Below are 12,947 nucleotides of genomic sequence, written 5' to 3'. Positions count from 1 at the left end.
TACGGAAAGGGATCATAAAGGGGTCAAAATGTCTGCCAGAGACTCGAGAACTCAACGATGTGACAGTGGGACAGAACTAAACCCTCACGGAGCCTCAAAGTCCGTGAGTCCGTAAGGCTGGAGAGTGAGATTGGGTCTATGAACCCCCAGTTGCTATGGATGGGTTAAATGCAGAGACCAAATTTCATGTATTTAGCGTTGATGTATTTTATCTGCCTCCAGTGTTTTATATGTGATTATACTGTAGGTACACTTTTTGCTTTGATGGGAATTAGTTTTGCCTATACTTTACTGTCTGTCTATCATCGAATCTTAGTTGCATTATGTTATTGGAAATTTTGTAATTTCAGGCTGCCATAAAAAAAAGCAGATGAAAATTAGCCTCTCTGGCTCACTTACAGTTGTACTGTTGATTAGTGTGCATCGTCCCCGCAAAATAAACAAATAGATAAAAAAATAAAAAATTATATATATATTACATAAGTAATAAAGATTAAGTTTGCGCGTAGGGCAATTGTGGGGGAGATCTGCTCTGTGCTGAGTGCACCTTTCTGGTCGCTCATATAATTACCGTCACTGTCACACAACTCCATCGTCGTCCGAGAAAACCAAGAAGAAGTGTATCGTGTTTTTTTTTATATCTCCGGCGGGATTGTTGAAAAAAAAAAGATAAAAGGATGTAAAGTAATATTCACCATTCATGTATAATAAAAATGTCTCGTTCTAAGTTATTGAATTACACTGAGTTCTCAGAATTGGGCTCCTGGAAGCTCATGAAGGACAAAGGCATGCTGTGAGCAGTTCCGTGGTTTAGGCCGATGGAAATAAGGGAGGTGACTCAGGGTGCGGGGGAGTGTTCTTAGGGGCGGACCTGAGGGCCCACAAGGTTTAAATAGTGTAACAGCTTCCCTTCTGCTCCAGCCTTGTGTCTGTGAGTTTCTGCCTACCCAGCCGCTCTCTCTCTCTTACTCACAGTCTCTCTCCCTGAGTCCCACACTCTCCAGCCACAATGAAAACCTCCAGGCAAAGCTCATACTCCGTGCGCTCCTCCACCAGCAGCAAGAGTCCCGTCGGCTCTTTCCAGCGCACCTCCGGCCCCGTCTACAGGGCCCCCACCATCCACGGAGGGGCCGGCGGGACGCGTGTCAGCATCTCCTCCAGCGTCCGCAGCGGGCTGGGAGCCGGCATGGGGTCGGTGGGCTCCGGGGCCGGGGGCTTCTCCGGTGGCGCGCAGGTGAGCGGCAACAGCGGAGACATCATGGGCAACGAGAAGTTCGCCATGCAGAACCTGAACGACCGGCTGGGCAACTACCTGGAGACGGTGAGGAACCTGGAGCAGGCCAACCACAAGCTGGAGATCCAGATCAAGGAGGCCCTGGAGAAGAGCGGGCCCGACTTCAGGGACTACAGCAAGTACCAGGCCGTCCTGGACGACCTGAGGAGAAAGGTGAGGGCGGGAATGGGCATGTGTTGATTTGTTGAAATGTTCTGATCCCATTGGTACTGCTTGGCACAGTGGGGGGCGGCGGGGCGAGAGGTGGGACCGGAAACAGTATGGTGAAGGAATGTTGGACCATCAGAGGGGAGGGGGGCGGGGGGGGTCAGGAAAACAGGAAGGCAGTGAGAAACACAACAGAGTCCAGGGACTAGAAAGGGCCACACATACATCATGACTTTTACGGACCTGTTTCCGCTTCATTGACGCAACACAAACCCTGGTGTGTTGTTGGCTGGACAATGGCGCCGCACTCTCACTGCTACTGTGTGTACATTAAACAGAAGGTGATAAGGGAAGGGAGAGAGGACAACTCATCTAATGGGAATCGAATAGTCCGAGGTGTAGCTTTCCTTCGATTTGTTTTCTGAGCAACCCTTCTGATAACGTAGTTCACTTCACACTTTACCTGTGTGGGTTAAGTGTTAACTTTCCCAAACTGAAAGTAAGTGAAGACATTACACGATCCGGGAAAATGAGTTAATGATTCACTCTGGGTTTTTCCCCGCCGAATGCAAAGAAAGAGAACCGGACTGTGTGACCCCCGCCTGCCGAGGCTCCTTATTCAAAGCTGCATTTACCCTTTTCCGGAAAATGCAGTGCAGTTTCCAAATGAAACATTCCAGTGTGTGTGTGTGACTGTGAGTGTGTGCGTGCGTGCGTGTGTGCGTGCGTACGTGCGTACGTGTGTGTGTGTGTTGGGACACACAGACGTCCAAATTGCCTCATATATTTTCTCTTTTGGAGTGAATAAAAAATCACTCGACTGGTGCCCTCCACCCGCAGCTCCCATGGGATAAAAAACACAGACACAAAGCAACTACCCATGCAAACACACACACACACACACACACACACACACACACAACCATCTCCAACTTCCTCATGCAAATCACCTGCCTGGGCGCTGCTGACAGGATAGATCCTGTTCCACATTGGAGACGGGACAGGTGCTGCCTGGCAGCTGCCGATTGGCCCGTGGACTTTGTCACCTGGATGCCACCCGCTCACCAGCCCTTATCTGCCGTGACAGCTCAAGCAAACACTGCAAACAACTGGTTTTCTGATGGGCCCTCTGGCGCTGTGCTTTTTTGCACGGACATTTTTACTACTTATATCAATAAAGACATTCAACCAATTAGTATTAGCAATTTTATTCAAACAGCACAGACAAAGAGAGTTTAAACTAAACTACGAAATCAAATGTATTTTAGAAATATATTGATGAAATAATAAGAAGAAGTAAAAAAAAGACGACAACAAATAAAAGCCAGTCTGTATAAATAGGTTTTAAGAAATTATTTAAAAGACCACATTTTTAAGCTCAAGTGTATGCAGTTTAAATACTATTTGTTTCTTATGTCAAATTCTCAGAATATGTCGGAGAAGCTGGTTGACTTTACTATTGGTTGACTATGCTGCCCGTCCTCAGTTACCAAACCTAACCCCCATCCCCCACCTTCTTTTGCCCCAGGTGTTCGACTCCACCACCGACAACGCCCGTCTGATTCTCAACATCGACAACGCTCGCCTGGCGGCCGATGACTTCAGGGTGAAGTAAGTTCCACCCGCCGACTGTAAAGCACGAAGTCAGACAGCTGCGGGGAACGTGATCGTAACTCATCACCTTCGCATCGTTAAATGTTGTGGCAAACACAGCTGTGTCGAATAATGTATGCTGAGCAAATACTTACCACATATATTTAAGTGTGGAAAGATACCTAAAAGAAGACTGTTGGCGACCAAGTGTAGGTCTATCCAGTAGCTTTCGTCATTAAGTTATTCAGTTAACGAAGTCTAACGAAGTGGCCGTGACTCCTGTACCGGGCTTTGACGGTAGCCTCTCTGCCCTGACCCAGGTTTGAGTCCGAGCTGGCCATCCGCCAGTCCGTGGAGGCCGACATCGTCGGTCTGAGGAAGCTCATCGACGACACCAACATGAGCCGCATGAACCTGGAGAGCGAGATCGAAACCCTGAAGGAGGAGCTCATCCACCTCAAGAAGAACCACGAAAATGTGAGTGTGATGGCAGACAACCCGCATGTTGATTCAAATGTGCCAAAACTTTAAAGGTTGGGTTGGTAATCCTGGGATAACAAGCAAGAGTGGCAGATTTAAATAATTATTCAACCTTAACAAACACGGCCCAGTGTGGCCAACTCTTTTCCAATGAAAGCAGCACGAGCTCAAAAAGTCACTAAATCTAGAAGTCGACAAACACTGACAGCCCGTCTCTTCAGGCCTCGTTCCAATGCCACTCCCCAGCGAACATGGTTATTCTTACTACTCAAACAATTCAAACCAGTGAAAAAAGCAAGGACATTAACGGATATGCATAAATCTCTGGAAAAAAAGAAACAGTTTTAAAAATAGCAACCTGGCGAAGAAAATATTTTTTCAGTGCCTTTAACATAAACTTAAGTTGTGGTTTTGTACATTTTGTCAGTGAAAGTCAAAGCTTCTGTGCATTTTGCCTTTGTTCTTGACATTTGAAGTGCTACTTTCAACAAAGTCTAATGAAATCCAAACAAAAAACCTGTTTAACGGACTTCTGGACATAATTTCAGCAAGCGGCCGCGCCCTTCAGAAGGCTTGAATACATATTAGCTTACCTCTCCATAATCCCCTCAAACATCATCACCTGGTGTGACGCCGCGCCTGCAGCCGCCACGTCCTTGACCGGCTGCAGGTCGCTGTTGAATGCAAGCTGGAGAAAACGACAGTGGGAAGAGGGAGCTTCGTTAAGAAATCAGAAATATCTTTTATGAGAATTGTGTGGGAAGCCTCCTCGTAAAAAGTAAAATGATCCCCGTCCATAATTGGCAACGGCGAGAATGCCAAAGAATTCAAATAACTATCTTTTAGGTAAATGAGCCAAAACACAACCATTAGTTTACTGAAGGATTTACTGTATATTTACCTAACCATAACGGGATTATAGTGGGAAGAGGCGACAATAAAAACTAGTCTCGATTCACAGGATTCGAGCTGTGCTGTATCCAACGTGGCTCTACACGTCACGCTGTGACGCTCTACGTACCCCTCTAGTGTCAGTTTAGAACATGACCATTTCTACTGGTGACATCCCTGTCTTTTCAAAATAAACTTCAGTTTTTGCAAGAAATTAATGGGTTAGGTTCAAGAAAAGATTGTGTTAAATAAAACAAGTATGTTTGTTATGTAGTGATGTTGTAACATAGTTCAGTAGGCTATGCAGTACCGTTATGTAATACAGATAATACTCTTAAATATGCGATGTTGAGTATGCAACCTAGTATCTTAATGCAACATAGGTAACATAGTTGAGTGGGCCACTTTACATATGCAATGTATTATTGTTATGTAATATATGTAACATAGGTAGGTTAGAATATGTAACCGATGTAGCATCACTATGTGATATGAAGCGTAGTTAAGTAAGCTATGTATATGTTACATAATATATATATATAATGTAGTCAAGTTGGCTGCCTTACGAACACGATGGAGTAGCGTTACGTAACATATGTAACGTAGTTAAATAGGCTACGACATACGCGACATAGCTACATTACATATGTGACGATGAAACGTCACGTAACATATGAAACATACTTAAGTAGGCTACATTATGTACGGGATGTAGTGATGTAGATTTCTGGTTTTACACAGGGCACAAACAGCTTGGGTTAAACTCCTTTGTAGTATGTGATTTTGTCTCTGAACTCCCCTATCCATATTCATTTCTGTAGGAAGTTATGGAGATCCGTAACCAGATCGCCCAGTCAGGAGTCCACGTGGATGTCGACGCCCCTAAAGGACAGGACCTGGCTCAGATCATGACAGAAATAAGGGCCAAGTACGAGAAGAATGCTCTGCAGAACCAGGAAGAACTCAAAGCATGGCACGAATCTCAGGTAAACGATCAACACGGGAACTGCCATGTGCAAAGTCCCATTAGTGAGTTCTGAAAATTTGACTTACTGTCAAACCTTATTTCAGATGACAGAAGTGCAGAGCCAGGTCTGCCAGAGCACTGAGGCCCTGAAGGGGTCCCAGACGGAGGTGAACGACCTGCGCAGACAGGTGCAAACCATGGAGATCGAGCTGGAGTCACAGAGGAGCATGGTGAGAGGCACTCAGTCAGCACACACTTCATTTACCCCAACGCACGCCGCGACGGCCGACTCAGCACTCTCACTTCAAGGCTCTCGCAACGACTCTGTTGACACAAGCTTTACACTCGGGTGACCCCTCGCTATGGAGCTGCCATCAGCGAGTTGGGTTCACTGTGAAAATCTTTAACCCGTTCTTTCCCCTTCATCATTCTCGTAGAAATCCTCTCTGGAGGGCACGCTGAGGGACACGGAGATGCGCTACAACATGGAGATCGAGGCCCTCAACACCATCCTCCTGGGGCTGGAATCTGAGCTCACGCAGCTGCGCAACAACATCCAGCAGCAGACGCAGGAGTACCAGAGCCTGCTCAACCTCAAGATGAAGCTGGAGGTGGAGATCGCCACATACAGGCGGCTGCTGGATGGGGAAGACTTCACGTACGTAGATGAATGAATCTTTTCACGACTGAGTTGTTAAAGCCAACCCTTCAGAAGGAAAACCGTTGAATCTGTGTACAGCAACGACCTGACGTTTTTGTTCTTGATGTTTTCCGTACAGGCTCCAGGACGCTCTGGAGAACCAGAAGACAGTGAAGACCAAGGTGATGACCGTCACACAGACCGTGGTGGACGGCAAGGTGGTGTCCTCCAGCACAGAAACCAAGAACCTTTGAATCCTGGAAACAACCGCCTGACACTCCCATCGACCCCCGTCACCTCATCCTAACACTAACATATGATTGGCCCAAATAAATCTCCTTTCTTCTTAGTCTCAGAGCGCTAACCAACGCTCAATGTGTTTGACTTCCTAGGTCATGCCGCTGCTCCACAGGCCGATAATAATTAAACTGGATCAGAGGAAAATCGAATCATCTTTTATTTATTTCATCATGATATATTTATGAGTTTGTGTTTTGACCCGCAGATGCTTAACAAAAGTTCAGAATTGGAGTGCTGTGAGATTTTCATTTTATTTTTTCTCCCAGAGCGAAACTAATTGAAGTGATTGAATATTTCAAAGTAATGACAAGAGTCCAAATGAATGCAAAACATGCTTTATATGTCATCATCTTTGGTTTTCCTTTGGTCCAGTTAAGTCTGCCTGTTGCGCTGTGATGTTCAAACATATCAATAAAGTCCATTTGAGAAATCTATCTCGGTGTGAATATGGTGTTGTTGATTGAAACTAAAAATGAGTTACGTCAGATGAATCACATTATGTGATCGTGTCTTAAATCTTAACATATCAAGACAGAAAATAGTGACAGAAATGATTACAGCTTTCATTTCCAATAAAAATACATTCATTATTGAAAAGAACAAAAGGTGTGCAACACTGAACTCTTGGCTGGGGTCTAAACTACAAATAAATGGGTAAACGAATGAAAAATGTCTTTTTAACCTATTTAGATCACATCCCCTGTCCTATTATGTTATTATTTAACAATATATGCTTACGTAAACTAGTCCCAACCAATTTCAACCAGTAATATCATTTCATCCATCCATTAATCAATCTTACATCCAACATTTAGCGTTGAGGGAGGTCCAGCAATGCTCTGTAGCGATGTATCATGCTACGTTCCAAGCCCGCCCACTTTTTAGCGGTCCAATCAAATGCAAAGGATTTTATTTAAACCCGTTTTCACTGCACACGGCTCAAACATTTCACAGAGAAAAACATCACAGTACAGAAAACTAAATACGCTGCAACTTCCGTTTCACGGGGACTTCAAGCCCGACACTAAACGAGGCCCCAGAGTTCATGTGTGATTGTGGAAACCTTAGCCTTCAGCTGCACCGCTGCCTTTAAAACTTTACCAAACACATCAAAGGATACCTTGCTGCCGGATTCAGAGCAACATTGAAACCCTACGGAAAAAAACGCAGCACCGACATTCATTTCAATTTCACTGCTTTGCCAGAGTGGGCGAGCGCATACGGTATCGCTGTGTGGAAGTACACGCAAGTACACATTCCTGCTGGATTATCTTGTAACCCGACCGGGGTAATTCTGCTGTTTATAGCGCGATCATAGAGTCACACTGTTATAAACCGCTGCACAATCATTTCAAAAGGCCGTCTTTATAACTCTTTATGACCATTGTAAAATGTGTCACTTATATGCCTTCTTTTTTTCAAAGGCAAGATAATAAACAGCTGGCAACTGTAGGGTTTTAGTAAACTTTACTTTAACATGATGCTTTGCTTCTGAACTATTTCCTACAGATTCATTCACATTTAGTGCTCGGGGGGCTTGCAAAACTTCCTAAATCTGAAATCTGTTATGTTACCTCAGTTTAGATTTTTTTTGGTGTTACAGAAGCATGTTTCCTTACTGATCCAAGGTACAGGCAGTCGGATGAATATCCTAAACATGCACGTAGGCATAACAGGATGAGTGCCAATTGAAGAATAGCATTTAGTTATAGTTATGATTTCTTAAGATAAGATAAGAGGTCTGAGATAGGATAGGACACAGCCGTGACTGTATGAATTTATTCTGTAACAGGAAGATAGGACTTTTCCTATCTTTGAAGCGTAAACTAAGAGAATACAAGCAGTTAAGACATTTTTCTGTAATGAGGACCCAGGTGAGTATTAACAGCATCACAAAGGTGTATGATTTATTAAACATAAATGTACATAAATAAATACAAACCAGTCAGTATAATGAAGCAACATGTTACCCAGTGTGTAGAATACGATATACCAGGGATTTAATACACTGACAATATTGTTATATATTAGGAATATATTATATTATATTAGTCTTTTCATGGAATCTGCTGACATGGTCAGCCTCATGCCTCAAGCCTCATTTTAGCTTTTCACTGATTTGTTCACAGTGGGTGATTTGGGAACAAAGTCAAAGCGAGCGGGCTAAAGGTACAAATGTAATAAAGATAGGAGAGGAATTGCAGGACAGAATAATTCCTGTCAGAGTGATATATAAGACCCAAAGACTCGCCTCCGCCTCTTAGCTGCCAAACCCTTTCGCGCCAGGACGGCTTATCCCTCTGATTGATCAGCACACTTCTTACAGCGATGGAGTTCAGACGTTTCGCTGTCAATTCGACACCCAATTACAGACCCCTCCAGGTGGACAGGGCCTACGCCCACAGTGTCAGCGGAGGGGCAGGCGGTCGTGGGATCAGGATTTCCACGGCCCACGGCAGCAGCCTCGGTGGCGGGTATGACTACCAGTCCTTGTCTTCCGGGTCCAGCTTTGGAACCCTGGCCTTCACAAACGAGAAGACCACCATGCAGCAGCTGAACGACCGGCTGGCCAACTACCTTGAGACGGTGAGGACTCTGGAGAAGGCCAACGGCATTCTAGAGATCAAGATCAGGGAGACCAGCGAGAAGAAAGGCCCCTTGGAGGGGAGAGACTTCAGCAAGTACAACGCAACCATCATGGAGCTGAGGGCCAATGTGAGTCAATCAGTCAATCTTAATGATGCTTGTTGCAAATTATTAATTGAAAAGCAAAAAGGTTTCTTTATATTCTACTTCACCACACCGTGCCAGTGATAAATCTGGGTCTCCTTAGGTGTTCTGGTTTTACAGACAATGCAATCTCCCCAAGTAAAGGAAATAGTAATTTCACACTGGTGCCCCAAATCTATGTTATGGTACTGGAACTTTTAATTGACCACGATCTCAATTCTATATCAACTGTCCTTCCTTTGAAATCGATTCATGATGTTGGATTCCAGGCTGAGGCACTTTTTATTATTATACATGATGGGTTTGTCCATGAGAGTTTATGGATCTCTCTGACTGATTTTGCAACATTTATTACATCTAGTCACACTCTTATCTTCCCGTCCGTGTCGAGCTATGAGAGACAACACCCTTTGTTTTTGTATGACTTACAGCGTGCTGTCAAAGGCAGCACTTTAATCGGCACAATTCATCAAAATGAAAGTTACAGTTTGCAGTCCATCTAATTGATTGTGGAAAGATAGAGTGCTGCTGCCGTTTGTTTGCATTTCACATGCTAAAAATTCCCAAAACAATTTAATTTCCTCCAGATATTTGACATGCTCAAGGGCAACACGCGTCTTGCTATTGATCTCGACAACGCAAGCCTGGCTTCCGAAGACTTCAGAATGAAGTGAGTGTTTCAGCTTTTCTTCCAAAATTGAACAAGCTCTCCATCCGGCGTGAACGTGTTTGAAATATGGTTTGATTCGTCAGGATGGAGTATGAGATGTCCATGCGTCAGACAGTGGAGGCCGATGTGACCAGACTGAGGAAGATTCTGGATGACACCAACGTTGTTCGCTTGCACCTGGAGGGCGACATCGAGTCTCTGAAGGATGAGTTGATCCACCTGAGGAAGAACCACCAGACGGTGAGTGATACTGGTCAGAAATGATCCGTGTAGACGACTACTGCGTTTGGCCCAATCAAACTAAACGATGGAATAGCAATTCAAAGAGAAGAATAATCTCAATACTCAACTGTAATTTTCCCTGAACATCCTTGCACCGGATAACCCCACTAAACCTGTTCAGGAACTCACTCCCTCACTATTTCCCCCATCAACAGGATGTTGCTGAATTGCATGCCCAGATCACCCAGGCTGGTGTCCGTGTGGATATTGACGCTCCTAAAGGACAGGACCTGGCCAGGATCATGGATGAGATGAGGGCCAAGTATGAGAAGATAGCCCTGAAGAACCAGGAGGAGCTCAAAACATGGCATGAAACTCAGGTAATTCCTCAATGCCAAGATTCGTCTACGGGTTAAATAGCTCTGTTTGTTATTATATGTACTATTAGTATTTTGTCTTGTGTCCAGATCACAGAGGTGCAGGTCCAGGTGACTGAGACCTCAACAGCTCTGAAGGAAGCCACGACTGTGATATCTGACACTAGGAGGACATATCAGACACTGGACATTGAGATGCAGGCTGCACTTAGTCTGGTAAGAACACTCATGCTCAGTGATCAGGGCCTAATTTTCCTTCTGTTCCCCTACTGCATCAAGCGAACGTGCTCCTTCTTTGCCTCTTGACAGAAAGCGTCCCTGGAGGCCACCCTGCGCGACATCGAGATGCGCTACAACATGGAGGTGGAGAAGTACAACGCGGTCATCCTGAGGCTGCAGGAGGAGCTCACTCACATCCGCACCGACATCCAGCACAACACGATGGAGTACGAGAGGCTGCTCAACATCAAGGTGAAGCTGGAGGCGGAGATCGCCGAGTACCGGAGGCTGCTGGACGGCGAGGCAAACTTTACGTGAGTATGAGAAAGAACCGGCGGGAAAGCTGCTCGTTTATATCTTTGCTGAGAGCTCAACATGCAGCTTTGGTCATCTTGGGGAGGCTTTTGCAAATTTGCAAAAATTCAAATTAGCTGCATGCAAAGAAAGCGACGCTGATATGGAAAGTAGTAGTCCATCCGTCGATACAATACTCCTCCCGTGGTTCCCAGTTCAACTGCTAAATTTCAGCATGTGGATATATCAGATAACCCCGTACACAAATAAATAACCGTGTCATGATTTTTGCTGTTTTGTTCACTCTTGCAGTCTGGAGGATGCAGTTGAGTCAAAGGTGGTCCAGACCAAAGTGGTGACAGTGACTCAGACCCTGGTGGATGGCAAAGTGGTGTCTGAGAGCAAGGACGTCAAATCCAGTTCGATGGTTGCTGATCATTAGAAACTGATTTGTGGGGGCCCCCTTTGTTAAGGAGCAAGCAATCATTACAATCACAGTGATGCATTTATCGTCTATCTAGTAATTATTAGACGCATATTTCATATTTATAATTCCCTTAAAGTGATAGATCAACTTTTTGAGTAATATGTTTGTTCTCTTCTTTGTCAAGAGTCGTAAGAGAGTATCGCTACCTCTCTCGTGTCTGTACGTCAGATATGAAGCGACAGCCAGTAGTTCGCTTAGCTTAGCATGAAGACTGGAAACAGCTAACCTGAGTCTGTCCAAGGGTAAAAAGATGTAACAGAAACAAAGGTAGCTGTTTCCCTGGCTTCAAGTCTTTATGCTAAGCTACGCTAACCTGCTGCTCGCAGTCAATCTTCTCATCTAACCCAATAAAACATTTTTTAATAGAAAATAAGCTTGTTTTTCTAAATGTTTTCTTGTTTGTTTGTTTTTACAAATGTTTGGAAATTAAGTTAAACATATATAATATAAAGCCGCATATCAGTTCCAGACTTTTAGAATTAGATAATAAAACCCAGAAATATAAATTGAAAATGATTATATATCACTCTACAACTTTAACTTAAATTATGCACATAACCCCCACCACACACACACACACACACACACACACACACACACACGTGTGTGCGGGAAATTCTCAGCTTCTGAGAAATTCACATTGTGACCTGCAGTTCTTTGCCCTGTGCCTTTTACGGGACGAGGATAAGAACTGCAGGCCCCAGTTCCCATGCCGTGTCCAAGCAGTGCTATGTCTCCGCTTTCTGTTTATTTACATTCACATCAGTCAGTCTGGTTCCTGTGTGAAGCAGCTTCTTTTGGTCTTGGATGAAACGCCGCATCACTAAATCATATGTTCCGGGGAGCAACAGATTATGATAATTGGCTTGGACATTTTTGGACAGTGTATGTGCTTGAACTCAACCTTTACCAATGAATCCACTATTCATCATCACAACGACATGTTTTTTTTGTGGAGATATTCAATTGCAACATTCCACAGACAGCCCCATTAGTCATTCTGCCAGATCTGTTTCGAGACTGGTTTTCCAACTGCATCTGACAACAAGTAAAAGTTTCCTAATTTGCGCCAGTTTGCCGACGGCTGTTATGTGTTATGCAAAGTGTGTGTGTGTGTGTGTGTGTGTGTGGCTCCTCGTGTGCAGTCTCGCTGTCCGTTGTTGTGGGTGAAGTCGTAAAGCTGTCTTCCCTAACACTCTGGGCCTTTGTTGCAGCTTTGGCTCTGCCACCAATCAGCCAGAACAGAGGCTGCGCAGACAAGACCAGAGAGAGGGAATTCCAGAGCAAGAGCAGAAAAGAAGGGATCTGACGGACATATGAGACAGATGGGGGATAGACTGTGGGGGGGACTACAAGTGCATGTCTCTGCTTCATGCCTGTAATTCCTCAGGCCCCACAAAGGACTGTTTCAACAAAACCTTTCTCTCTGCATGGAGAGAGGAGGCCCTCTGAGGATTCACTTTCCTTTGCCATTAATCTCCAAATAATCTCAGCAACCCCAGTAGAAGTGGATGCTGCAACGAGGCCAAAAACTTTAAAGCGTTAAAGCAGGGGTGTCAAACTCATTTAAGTTAAGGGGCCACATGCTGCCGATTTTGAAGTGGGCCGGACCAGTAAAATCACAGCATAATAACGC

General features: G+C 44.7%; 1 protein-coding gene across 1 annotated transcript; it reads left to right on the top strand.

Annotated features, from left to right (window-relative positions):
* Positions 1-937: 937 nt before the first annotated feature.
* krt18a.1 (keratin 18a, tandem duplicate 1) lies at positions 938-12,620 on the top strand (the record flags this gene model as incomplete). Its single annotated transcript, XM_079225885.1, has 15 exons — positions 938-1,447; positions 2,970-3,052; positions 3,355-3,511; positions 5,227-5,391; positions 5,477-5,602; positions 5,810-6,030; positions 6,152-6,262; positions 8,685-9,027; positions 9,630-9,712; positions 9,796-9,952; positions 10,150-10,314; positions 10,402-10,527; positions 10,621-10,844; positions 11,137-11,243; positions 12,526-12,620. The coding sequence occupies exons 1-15, from the start codon at positions 1,010-1,012 to the stop codon at positions 12,618-12,620; spliced, it is 2,601 nt and encodes an 866-aa protein (XP_079082011.1). The 5' UTR covers positions 938-1,009.
* Between the last annotated feature and the right edge of the window lie 327 nt (positions 12,621-12,947).

Source organism: Taurulus bubalis (assembly GCF_910589615.1).
Source record: "Taurulus bubalis genome assembly, chromosome: 11".
Classification (NCBI taxonomy): domain Eukaryota; kingdom Metazoa; phylum Chordata; class Actinopteri; order Perciformes; family Cottidae; genus Taurulus; species Taurulus bubalis.
Note: the sequence above shows the minus strand (reverse complement) of the source record. Positions and strands in the feature narration are given on the sequence as shown.